Here is a 14244-nt window from a genome sequence, read left to right on the forward strand (position 1 = left end):
GTGTTGGAAGCGGTTTTTTCCCTAGGATCTAAGATCTCACTTTATCAAATTCTCTATTTAAACCAACCAAAAATACATAAGCTCATTCATTCTCTTCTTATTTTTTTCATAGCTTTTACACTATCTCCAGGACATTCTCATTCATCATTATAACATTGATCTAGTTCTTTCCAAAGAGACTTGTTATAATAAAAAAATAACCTCATTTTCCCCTTACCTTACCTTCCAGAGTTTTATTTTTAACTCAAAGATTTATGAAGCATTTTCTAAATCTGAATAGGTATCTTTCACAACATCTCAAGCATTTTTAACAATCAGGAGAAAAAGAAAAGGTTTACCTATGGATGCTTCCATGGAATTAATAAGCCATGCGATTATCATAGAATTTTCTGACCTCCACGTGCTCACCCTTAGATCACCCACCTGTGGTTGCTTGACTTCTCTAAGATGATACTCTATGAAATGTGGAGAACGAGGAAACAAACTATAGGATACTTCCACGTATTTGGTAGTACATACTATATTTTTAAACATAAAGCCCACTAATGGAAGTTTGATGCACAGAGTGATAAAGGTATATTCCTTGGGTATTCCATTAATAACAAGGCCTAGAAAATGTACAACAAGAATATCAAGTTGATGATGAAGTCCTTTAATGTTGTTGTCAATGATGAATTAGGAAACTTTTTAACCAATGCATGTAGATGAAGAAATAATGGAGCCAGTTGCAAGTGAATAATCAAACAATGTAGACCAATCTACATATGAAGTTTCTTAACCTCATCATCCTCAAAGGTATGTAAGAATCATCCTTTGGATAGTGTCATTGATGATATTGGTTGAAAACTGGTATAAGAGAAAAGCCTAAGTCTAACTATCGTGACATGGTAAGCGTAGCATGCTACACATCCTCTATAGAACTTGAGAAGATTGAAAAAGTTCTTAAGGATGAAAACTAGATCCAGACATGCAGATTGAGTTGAATTAGTTTGAAAGAAACAATATATGGAAACTAGTCCTTAGACCTAAAGATTGCAATGCTATTGGGATGAGATGGATATTTAAGAATAAGACAGATGATCACGGTAATGTCACCCTGTACAAGACTAGATTTGTGCATCAAAGTTACACCAGGTGGAAGGAATTAACTTTGATGAGACATTCGCGCATGTAAACCATTAGACTTTTATTGGCGATTGCAACTTACCTTGATATTAAGCAATTCTGTATGGAAAGTGCATTCTTAATCAATTTCATCACTGAAGAATTGTTCTTGGAACAACATAAATTATTTGAAGATCCTATGTATCTAAATCACATATACAAACTCATTTAGGCATTGTATGGCTTAAAGAAAGCATTAAAGGCGTGTATGATACTCTCTAAGATTTGACTTGAATTAAATTACATGAGGAGAAATGTGGACAAGAGTTTGTTTATATAGAAGTAGAAATGTGTGATCACAATGGCTCAACTTTACATAGATGGTACTATCTTTGGCTCAATCTTTCAACAAGACAATGGAGTATTTGCAAAGATGATGCGGTCTAAGTTCGAGATGAGCATGATGGGAGAGTTTCTTACTTTCTTGGATTCCATATCAAACAGCTCAAAAATGGACCTTTTATCATAAAAAGAAATATGCACAAAATTTAGGCTCGGTTTGAAACCAATAAGACCTCCAATGGGAATTTTAAAGAAATTGTAATCAAATGTAAAGGGAGTTACAACTGACTCAAGAAACTTCTGTAGTATAATTGTCATCCTAATTTACCTCACTACAAGTAGACCAAACCTATCTTTTAGTGTGGATGTATGTGCCTTGTGCCATGTACCAAGTAAATGCCAAGGAGTCACACTTAAAAGGCTGTGAAAATTATCATTTGCTACATTAATGGCACTTTGTACTAGGGGTGTTCATTCGGTTAACCGACCCGAATTAGCTATAACCGAATTAACAGACCTTCCAAAATTTTTAACCGTTAACCGAACTAAATTTTTTTAAAAAAACATTAACTGAACCGAAATTTTTTCGATTAATTAGGTCAGTTAACCGAATTAACCGAAAATTATATATTTTTTATTTTTGGTTAAAAATTAACCGAATTAACCTAAAATTAACCGAATTACCTGAATTAACCGAATTATATTTTATTATACTTTTTCTTTTTAGCTTTTTATTTTATTGTTTGGTTTTGGCAATATAACTTTTAAGGTTAAAAAAACAAGAGTTCAGCTCTTGACCTTTTCGACCTTTCTAATGTTGCCAATCATGAAAACAAACCATGGATTGCTTAACACCAGAACATTAAGAGAAGTTCAACATGCATTAAGATTCGCTACTGATTTTTTTTTTAACATAATAATATAAGCAAAATTTTCACAGCAGAAACCATGATCAATGATTGAATTGACCTCAACGGGATTGAATTAACAAAAGCAACAATTGGATTGTAGTTGTTACAGTTAACAGAGGAACGAAAGAATCAGGGTTTTAGTTCTGTTTTAGTTTTAGGGTTTTAGTAATTTACAACTGTTAGTGTTAGAGATTTTAATTTTAGACTTTAGTTTTATTGGGTTGGTAATTGGGTAGACTTTAGTTTTAGTTTTAGTTTTATTGGGTTGGGTAATTGGGTTGTGTTGGATAATTTTATTTATTAATTTTTCGGTTAAATCAAAAAAATTCGGTTAACCGACCTGTTTCGAATCGAATTAACCGTTAACCGAAAAATAAAAAAAACAACCGACCCCCCGATTGAAAAAATTCGGTTAACCGATCGATTAACCAAATTCAGTCGGTTAACCGAATTTTTTCGATTTTACCCGAATTATGAACACCCCTATTTTGTACCTTAAAATTTGACCATCGAATGACACAAACATGAATTTGATTAGGTTGGGAATATGGATGATAAAAAGAGCACATCAGGGGATGCTTTTATTTGGGAAAAAAACTTAATATGGTAGAACAATAATAAATCTTCAATCTCATTGCCAATAATTGAAGTTACGTATATAGTTATTGGAAGTTGTGCACATCTATTGTAGATGAAACAAATGCTAAAAGGCTTTAGAGCTGTATTGCTAGTTTTAACCGTCTATTGTGACAATTCTAGTGCGATCAACATCTCCAAGAATGTTGTACTACACTCAAGGGCAAAGTACATTAGCATTTGATATCATTTCATCATAGAATTGGCAGAAGAAGGTACAATTGAGCTAAAATATATTCTTACAGAAAATCAATTAGTTAATCTTTTCACCAAGAGTCTTAATGTTGCATGGTTCACAAAATTGAAGAATGCAGTGGAAGTGTATTGAGTTTAACGTGGCATAGAAATCATGTCACCAAAACTCAATATTATAATGTTGTTTTACCTTTAACTCAATTTTGATTGCTTTTTTTTTTTTTTTTGAAAGGTAAGATTTGCCAATTTTTTTCCTTATTTTTAAAGGGAAAATTTCAAAAAGATTTAAAGTATTTATGAGAAAAGATTGAAGTGGTTTGATATTGATTTCTCCCAAAAGTTTCAAGAAGCCATAAAGAGAGCCAAATTCTCTTTAATTTTTCCTTCTTGTCACAATAACTCAAGATAATTTTCTTTCAAGAAAAATTGTTAATGATTCATGTGAAGTTAGCTAGAACTTCCAGTCCTTCTTCCTTAAAAAATTCTCATCAAAGATCATCATCTCCAACCCCTTTTCAAAGGCGTTCTAAGAAAAGTGGTGAAGGAACCTCATTTGCAATTTCTCAAGTTGTGACTCAAGACAATCCTACACAAGAACAACCTCCAATTGTTCCACCGGTTGGCATTGACTAAGGCAATGTAACAGAAAGTAATGTCACACTATCTGAAGAACCTAAGGTAGATGATTTTGTTGATCCTACTTACTACTTTTGAAAGTACTACCATTGTTGAGTCTGTTGAGAGAGGTGATAAGATGCATGAGAATTAGAAGAGAATAATTGAAAATTAGTAAAAGAAATTGATTGCCTAATTGATGAAGGTCCATAGCCAGTTCAGGGCCGAATAATTGATACACTCTTCTAAAGTAGATCCAGTTGCGCAAGAGTTTGTTAGGAAAATGACTTAAGAATCAAAACCATGTACAGACCCAAAAAAGTAGTTGTGACCTCAATCGCACGTTCTAGTTGAACCGTTAGTTGTAACTCACCTTGTGGTTGAACGATTATTCAACCTACCATATATGTTGGCATATTTCAACACAAATTATGTGGATCTCTCTCTACATACATCTTGTTAAGGATTTAGAGCAACAATAACATAGATTTTATTTTGATGAAAATTAAACTCTATTTGAAGAAGTTAGGTGTGATCAATCCTCAAATATCTATACTTATTTTATGTCATACAAAGTCCTGTTAAAATCACCATTCCAGAAACAAATCTAAATCGTTTTAGGAACTTATTTTCAATGCAAATACATGGTAATCAAACTATAGTCTCAAAGTAAAATATTAGTAAAAGAGCAAATCTTAGTTCATATAAAGAGGCAAGGAGTAAATTGACCTTAAATGATGCCCTGCAATGTTGATACATAATAAATTATTCTCCAAGTCAAGTCTTGGAAACAAAATCAATGTTTTCAAACTACACAACAAATTCTTGTATCCGTTTCTACCTTGTTGATCCAAATAACAAGCAATTCAACACTTTAGAAAGTGCTATTGGGTGGGTATTTTGCAATCGCAACAACAATACTTTACCAATTGATTAAAAACGACGGTTAGCAGCCGATTCTTGTTTGACTAAACAAAAACAAAGAAAAGAAACTCACCATTCAGAGATTTACAATCAAATTATAGCTATTAAAGGAGAATAGCACAACCCAACAGGAGAATAAGATTTGATTACAAGACTATTAACAAACTTCTTTTTTTTTTTTAAAGGCCAATCACACTACCTGCACTGCAGATTACAAATATCAACTGCAAAACACAACAATAAAAGAAAACCAACTACCTATACAACCAACATAACCACTGGCCACTCCAAAGAAAACCTGACAAAAGGTTAGCCCATAGTCAATAGTTCCTTTCTTTTTTTCCTTTCTTTTTAGTTCATCTCTATGCAGAGGGAAATAATAGCACTCTATGTCAGACAGTCGCATACCGATTCAGCGGTTTTCTTCCTCTGGTTTACTCTTTTTCCAGATTTCTTCACTAACCAATTTCAGTGAATATAGGTTCATCGGCATGCAAGTTATAATCTTATAATCAATCACCAAAGTAGAGGTAAAAAAATATATAAAAGAGAAAACTAGAACAAAGGACCCAGGAGACCTATGCAAATTTGCTCCTTGCCGCTGCTGCAACTAAAATTTTTTGTCATTGAGTGCTGCGTGTTAACCCACTTCGAGATACATTTCTGCATAAATTTGAGAAGTTGTCCGTTACTTACATTGAAAATCAATATTCACAATATTCTAGGCAATGAAAGCAAAATGAGCATGTGACATCTGTCTATTGCAGGCCTTGACTTCAGCAAGTCATCCAAAATCAAATTGGCAGAATATCGGAAATAATTAACAAGTAGGTTCATTTCAATTGATCACTACAACTTTAAGTACCAAATTAAGATGAATCCTAACATACACGTCACTTCTGCAAAAGTTCACCAGCGGTCTCCAAGTACTGTATCCAGAAGGGTATGGTAACATTCTGAACTGAAGTGAAGACAGAGGAAGAGGCAAACTCAAGTAACCAACAACTAGATAGAATTATACTCTTTAAGTTTTAACTACAGTCTTCTCTAAAATGATTATGTCTTTCAGTGCAAACGATCCTACCCCAAAGCTGCAGTGAAGACAGAGGCAAAGTAACTATGAATCAAATTATACTTCATAATAGTTAATTTCTACTTTACTTGGGATGTACAAGAGTATAATTCTATAGAACAGATTATTTGCACTTTGTTGGGAAAAATTATAGAAGCTGAAATCACTCATTTCTGTTATTAGCTTTTACAGTTTCACAATGAAACCTCCCCCTATTCACATTTTCCACAGAGAGAATAAGAAGAAAAAAGCTATCCAAAGATATCATGTCTCAAGACTTTGCCTTAATTTCATGGAACTCCTTCAGGAATATCCTACAAAATCCAAGTATCTAACAAGCATTTACAAGGGCAACTCTGTAAATATATACTATATGATAAGAAAATATCAATTAACAGTTTATAACACATTAAATTGATTATTAGGTAAAATACTAAAGATCCCACACTTTAATTTGTCAATATCATCCTTTTGTACCCAATTAAGCCTTGGAAGTATATTTTTGTTTAATGAAGCTTTTACTATGCACAAAAACCTCTAAAATCTGGTAGAGAACTTTGAGGGTTTAATTAAAATAAAAGAATTTTAGAAGGTTTAATTGGATACTCTAAAAGAATATGGGCTTATCAAGGAAATTCAAAACGGTATTTTTTAGTATTTAAGGGTTGATTCTGTAAGATCACTAAATATGCAATATTACAAATCCATAAGATGCAGAAAGGGGCCCACCCAATATACATGTCTGGTGCCCAAAGCAACTGCCTAAGTTGCTAAATCTTGCTGAATGTCAACACCCTGTAAACCATTAGGAAGACGGGTTTTCCAAGAATTACTCAGATGCTTCTATAGCATCATGCAGCTCCTCCCTTCCACCCCCAAAAAAAAGCCAAAGTTTCTTTTGCATCTTTTAACTTTACCAAATGACTTTCTTCTTCTTAGCCGTCTAGGCCTATAGGTTCAAAGATGTAGAGAAAATAATATAGAGAAAAAGGCAAGTTCATCAGATGACTGGTGAGTGCTGACCCCCATGTGAAAAAATTCAAAACTTGGATAGGGATATAATATTGCCACGTGTAACTTTAGAATTAGCATATGATAGTACAAAAACATAAAAATGAATGTTAGAAAATTCAAAGCAAAAAGGAAATGCAGCATGCTTAGAGTAAACATACAGGTTGACATCACAGCTGCTTACCCCACAATTGGTAATGGAAAAATGCAACAACAGCAATATAGGAAATGAAGAAATTTTAAATCTAAACGCACCTTCCAGTAAGCAGCTGAGCAGCAGATCCCTTGGAGTTACCAAACCGCTTCACCCTATTCTCATGTTCTTTCTCCACACGCATTGCAGCAACCTCTTTCTCCATTGCAGCTACTTCTCTTCTCATTTTTTTAGCCTCAACTTCCATTGCCTTTGTCAATGTTTCCACCTTCTTAGCAAGCATCTGAAAACACAAGGATTACTTGAGCATATATCCAGAAGGGTAAATTTAAACGGTATTGAACTGGCAGAACAAGTATCAACCTCAATTGCATCATCCTTATCCTTGAGGCTTTGATCTTTCTCGTGACCAGCTTTTCTCAAAGCTATGACCTCTTTCTGCAGCAAATCATACAATACACCTGGAACATTATCCTCTGTGTGCACAGGCTGGAAATCAGTCGGTTTTTCATCATTTTGTGCCTCACTCTCCTTGGTTCTGTCGGAAGGCTGGTTGAATGAAGTATTTGAACCTGTTCCATTTAAAAGCAATTTAGCCCTCTCTAATGATCTTGTGCCTCCATCAAATGATTTGGATGTTCCTTTAGCATGCTTCAAAACTGTACTAGAAGACAAAGAGGATCTCAATTGAGAGCTTGGCGATTTCTTCGACAAAAACCCATTGGATGTAAGTTTTGAGAAGTTATCAGCTCCACCCAGAGACTGACGCCTAGAAGGCCCATTGCTCATGCTTCTTACATCTGATGTACTGCGACTAAGACTGTTAGAAGATCCTCTCAAGCTCTCTTCCAGAACTTTAAGCCTCAATTGATATTTCTCCTGGAAAATCAAAAGCCTTTATTTCAAAAGCAGCAACATCAACAAAGAGAAAAGAATGGTAAGTGTCCCAATCAGATTATTACTTTCAACTGTGCTTCAGATTTTGCAGTTCGGTCAGTTATAGCAAGCTTGTCACGAAGCTGCTGCATTTCTCCCTGTAAGAAATAAAATCCACAATGAATAGAAATTATTAATTTAAGGGCCTATATTTGTACTGAATAGGAAAAACCATCCACAAAAACCTGCAAGAATCTCCGTTCTTCAAGCCATTGTTTTACGGGCATCACTTTGTCATTAGCATCTTTCCACTCATTTGCTACAACCGTGGCAACTCTATTTGCAGTTACTTTTGCACGTGCCAGCTCTCGGTCAAGAGTTTTTCTTTCCTCCTAAGGAACAAAAACAATAATTCATTCAAAAAGAGACCTAAGAGTATATCAACATAAAAGAATATGAAAACTCAAACACTTAAATGCTAGGCAGATTACATTCATCTCCTGAACTTTCCGCTGGTAATCCCTAACTGCATTTGCAGCAGCACCACCGGCAAGAACAGCCTCCTCCAGCTCTCTTACTGTTTGTGTAAGCTTTTCAACCTCTGCAACTTTTTGGCGATGCATTTTGTCCAAAATTTTGTTTTCTTCCTACATAGACAAGTCATAAATATGTGACTTTCTTCATTATATAAAATACAGACTAAGCACAAAGTATATGGCCCAACTCCTGAGTCCTAAATTTGATGCACCCGATGCAAGTCAACACCAAGAACAACTACCATACCTGGCAAATTTCTATCTGCTTCATCAACTCCTGGTTTTTATTTTGTAGATCATCCACCATGGATGCTTTGGCCAATGCAACCTGTACAGTCCTTTCAGCTTCGAGTAAAGCTGCTTCTTTTGATTTAGTTAGACGATCAAGTGCTTTGTTATCATCTTGAAGTTTAGCAATCTGCAAGGGACCACAAGAACTAATCAGTGAGAATACTCAATCACATATAATTTAAAAAACATTCTCATTTCTCTTTGTGGGACAGAAGCAATAGTTCAAAAGTTGCAACAAAACCTCTTGCCGAGCAAGCTTCAGTTCAGCCTCTAATGGTGCAAGAATTGCTTCAATTGGAGGCATATCATCATCTTTTTGAGCAGCATGAACCCTCCGCAGAGTGGCCTCTGCTGCAAACTGAGCAGCCATCGATGCCTTCTTCTCATCATTTATTTTCTTGATTTCAAGGTTCTGCGGAACATGTTTATCAACTAATTATAGCAACACAACACATAAAACAATAAGCTAGAGAAAATCCCAAAGCAATACCTTGCTTTCCAGAAGAGATTCAGTCAACTTAAGCTTCTCTTCCATTCTCAAGAGCTCATCAGTGAGCTATTTTTCAAAATAAAAATAAGAAAACAAAGTCAGTATCCGTCTCAATCACAAAATATTATAAGAACTCCAAGTCAGATGACCAATGTTAACCCACATTTCAGACTTATCCAACACCACAAACAGTCAAAACCATACATTACATTCAATTACTACCAAAAGGTTAATAAACAAGTCTCTTTGATGCAAGAGAGTTGGCAAGTATGTAAAAGACATAAAGATCACGAGTTGTCCTGAACAAGACAGGGGATCATATGCAATCCAGAAACAGTAAGTCAGAAGACAAAGAGGCAATTAACTGTCTGAATCTCTAAACATCAAATCAATCCATTCAATCATGAGATTGGGGTCACTAAACCCCATTACAGATTTAAATATAGGAAGTACAAAACATAAATGGAAGAAGAATAGTTAATTAAACAGGAAACCATGACTCAAGTTCTAGACATGTAGACATGAAATCGTATGACAGCTTTGACAGGCCAAGCAACATTAACAGACAGGACTAAAGCAACTTAAGATATGCAAAACATTGAAACTAATTAGTCATAATCTACAATTTTAAAATCATATCATGCAGGTACTAGAAGGCAACCTGAAAATGAAGTTGGATAAATGGTTCATGGTGTTAGATGAGACAGCCCACCAATGACTTCCTAAAATTACCGAGCAACAAATCTCAATGATGAAACTTCCAACCAACATGACTTTGACAGAACAGTTATGTATTATGTATTTCAGCAGATTACATCCGCAAAAACCAAGAAACTATCAGAAGTTTAACATAGGTTTGCAATCAGCAATGGAGACACAGGCAGACACGAACATTTACTCATCAATTTTGCAGGATCTACTTTTCTTCTGTAAAATAACAATTTACACTGAAATACAAACAGTCCTGTCTTCCATCAATTCTTTTGTATAAGCATCATCATATCTAAACTTAAAATAAATCGTAATATTTTCCCAAAAAAATAAAACATCCATCTAAGTGGAGGAAAAAAAAAAGGAAAACATTGGACTTTCCACACTAAGATCAGAAAATATAAAAAAAGAACTAGCAAATTTCCAAAATTTTCAAAATAAATTACTACTTAAATTACCACTATTACTAAAGCGTTTTCACCAATCAGTTAAAACTAATTTCTTAAATAAAATAAATACCAATGATTATATTTTTCCAAAAAAAGAAAAGTAATCGACCTCTTCGACAGCCTTTTCTCTTTGCCTTTCAGACATCCTTAATGCTTTAATTTCTGCTTGTGCTTCTCCCAATTCTCTATCTTTATCTGTAACCCAAAACAAAACAAAAAAGATAATCAAAATTATAATTATAAAAGGAGCTAAATTGGGCCGAATCAAGGCGAAAAACAACTAGATCGAGCTACATTCCTCACCTCTAACTTCATTCTCCAACCGATTGAGCTCTACTTTCACCGGATCCGACCCGTGAAGCAACGTAATGAACTCATTATCCGCATCGAAGCTAGGTCTAACAGCTCTCCTCCTCGACGAACCTTTCCCTCCACTCTCCTTAAACGACGCTGACACCGTCAACGGCGGAGGTACTCCCGTCGAGCTTGACGTCACCCTCACCGGCGACTCACTCCTCGCATTGTTTCCTACCTCCACCGCTTCGCCGTCAATCTCCGCCATCTCCGATTCAAACACTTCCTCTCACCACTTCAACCCCCAAATGCAACCAAATCCAAAAAAAAATCTTTCCAAAGAGAGAAGCTTGCTTCACATCTAAAACTTCAAAGTGGATCCAAATGCTAGGGTTTCAAATCAGTTCAAATACAGCTGTTAAACAGATTATCAGATATAGAAAAAAAAGAAAAAAGAGAAAGAGAGAGAATGAAGAAGAGAGAAAATAATGTTTGCTGCTTTTTTTTTCTCTCTCTCTAGAATGTGGATTTAAATCTGGTTACAGTGACTACTGACAGAGTGAAGAGAGAGAGAGAGAGAAAATAGAGTAATTAGCAAAGGAGATTAAATTAATTAATCATGGGATTAATTTAATGCAAGTGTTTTGTGTTTAGAGAAGGAAAGGCTTCGCCTGATTTTCAGCAGACAAAAAAGCGTGTAAGCTGGGGGACTGTGTATTATCGGACAGTAAAACTTCAACTTCTAGCCGCCTTGTTTTTTTTATAAACTAGATTCAGTTTAGGATAAACCGGGAGTACAATACGCATACGGGTTGCTAAAACGGTTAAGGGTGCGTAATACGCAGCAACTTTAGTAGAATCCAATTCGCAATTTTGGATGGATGCAAAATCCCGTTAATATATATATATATGCATGTAGTTTTGTAAAAGAATTTGATAAACTACATTTAAGGTCATTAAATTATTAATAATTTATATTTTAGTCACTTAATTTTAAAAAGTTACAAAATGATCATAAAACTATTTAAAAATTTTTATTTAAGTCATTGGGCTATTAAAATCACCGATGTATAGCATTCTTTGTTCGGATCACTTGCACCAATCAAAAACTCTCATTCCTCCTCTTTTCTATTGTTTAGGTTTCATTAAACAAGTTTGAACATCAAGAATCTACAAACCAAAATCCAAACATATTTATTCTTCGATCTTCGACAATGACCGTTAGATCAACTTAGATTTTTAAGGTATGTTCTTCTACTCATTAATGGGTATTGATCCATCATATCGATCATCGAATCGTTAGTTGGAGCTCACTAGCTAGACTTTAACAAAAAAAAAACTTTACAATCCAATGAGTTAAATGAAACTTTTGAATAGTTTAGTGACTTAAATGAAAACTTTCAAATAATTGAGTGGTTTTATAACTTTTTTAGGGTGATCAAAACGTAAACCTACTAATAGTTTATTGAACTTAGGTGTAATTTACCCAATTTTTTCTAAAAAAATGATCAATTTTGAAAGTCAATATTTGTAAAAACAAAAATTAAGTTTTTATTCTAAATTCAATTATTAACATCAGTACTACTTTATCTCAAAAAAAAATTCATTTAGTATGTTCATGTAACACCCCATATCTGACATGATCATCAGGTTCGAATTACAAGATGTCACATTTGTTGCCAAAACAATTACGATCATAATAGCAAAACAAATAAACAGCTTACGCATGTTATTAAGCTCAATACATAATCACAAAATGTTATATAATTAAAATTAGGATTTGAACGAGCTTATGAAAGATCTTTCGATAAACCGAGGTTGGTTGATGACTAAAATGTAATATTTTTAAAATTCTCAGGTTGGCGTCGCGACATTGAGGGTATCAAGTCGCGGCCTTGACAAAACAGTGAATGTTGTCGCAACATTGAAGGTCCATGGTTGCGATGTCGCTCTTTGTCGATTTCACGTCGTGACGTTTAAGGTCTATCGTTGTGATGTCACCTATTGTTTTGCGCAATATCCATTAAACATTAATTCCAAATGCCAACAGAAAATCAACACCATATCATTTAGTACCTAAAATTCAAGTAGGCATTTGCATCAACTTTAAATTCAACATCGTTTCTAATTCATGTATTAAAGTTAAGTTGACATTTACTTTACAAAACTGACTCAAACATTAGGTACATGTCATATATCGAAAACATAAAGAACTATACAAATATTGATGAGTCAAGAGTTGCGATTTGGATGCTGGATCACTCCTCGAGTCTTCGGGATCTACTAATACTTGCGCACAAAATAAACAAATTGTATGCTAAGCGATAAAACTCAGTGGTACTTTCATGATTCAAGTTAATAATACCATTGCAAATAGTAATAACAATGACATATTAGAATTAGAATCAAATCATGAACTAGTTTCAATAATTTCAAATCACAATTCATGTCTCATAAACCAAACTTATGCACAATCTCAATTAACTATCCATATACATATAATATTAAGCTTTCAAATAACAAATCTCATTCACTTTCAATTCATAATATATTACCTATTCATTTTGTTATCTCATTTCATTTATGAACCTATTAATTTGTCTCATTTCCATATCAGCCCTCAGGGCTCATTTTTAACCCACTCACATGATCTTTCACATGCTATCATATGTCACATTTCATGAGTATACATAATGTACCATTTCCATCATCATTTCATATCACACGTCATTTAGAAAATTCAAGTTTTATAACCCCTATTAACCCGACACGAACTCAAGATAGACACACAAATATATTTTACTCTGTTACCCCAAGTTCCCCGATAACGATGGCTATTAAAACTAGTACAATCTACCACCCCAAGTTTCCTAACAAAGATGGCTTATAATTATTATACCTGACCCTATGGCATGACAACTATATTTGATTCTGCCTAAACAGCTAATAGGGTAATCAATGTTCCAATTACATATTATAAATCGATTTTTCTATCATGATCTCATACCATTTCATCATCAATTCATATTACATATCATTTATCAATTCATATCATGCTCGTTTCTACTATGTTCAGAACAATTCAATTCTAGGCATTTAACACTGTCAAACATAATTTGATTCATAAAACAAGTAATAATCTTGCCTCAATAACTAATATGTAACAATCATGTATGTATGTATGTATGTATGTATGTATGTATGTATGTATGTATGTATGTATGTATGTATATTGAATTCGAATCATAAAAGTACAAACTGAATTCTTTCGTCACTCGTCTACAACTCTCACTTTTCCTTTCTTTCAAGACGGTTTGGCGTTGTCTTTAGCTACGTTCGATAATTCAAGCATAGAAATAATATCAGTTCACATCCAAACACATAATCAACATATTTTTTATTCATTTTAGTCCTTACACTCGGGATTCTCATATTTTTTCCATATTTAACATCAGATTAAAATCCGATTTCACATTCTTTCACTAAGGGCCTTATACTTTCTATCTATAGCATAATTTTATGAAAGTTTTCAATGTATTCAATTTAGCCCCAAATGTCACAAACTTATAGCCACTATTATAATCTAAGCTTACTAACTACCAATTTCATTTTAATAGCAAATTGTTAAACATC

At 33.9% G+C, this 14244-nt stretch overlaps 1 protein-coding gene across 1 annotated transcript; it reads right to left on the reverse strand.

The window, feature by feature from the left end:
* Window positions 1-4810: 4810 nt before the first annotated feature.
* On the reverse strand, window positions 4811-11320 carry LOC105785622 (microtubule-associated protein 70-2). Its single transcript, XM_012611734.2, has 11 exons — window positions 10621-11320; window positions 10427-10512; window positions 9158-9223; window positions 8909-9079; window positions 8624-8794; window positions 8332-8487; window positions 8086-8232; window positions 7927-7998; window positions 7328-7843; window positions 7066-7247; window positions 4811-5390 (listed from the first exon to the last, which is right to left on the reverse strand). The coding sequence occupies exons 1-11, from the start codon at window positions 10877-10879 to the stop codon at window positions 5351-5353; spliced, it is 1866 nt and encodes a 621-aa protein (XP_012467188.1). The 5' UTR covers window positions 10880-11320; the 3' UTR covers window positions 4811-5350.
* Window positions 11321-14244: the final 2924 nt, after the last annotated feature.

The sequence above is a fragment of the Gossypium raimondii genome, chromosome 1, assembly GCF_025698545.1.
Source record: "Gossypium raimondii isolate GPD5lz chromosome 1, ASM2569854v1, whole genome shotgun sequence".
NCBI lineage: Eukaryota > Viridiplantae > Streptophyta > Magnoliopsida > Malvales > Malvaceae > Gossypium > Gossypium raimondii.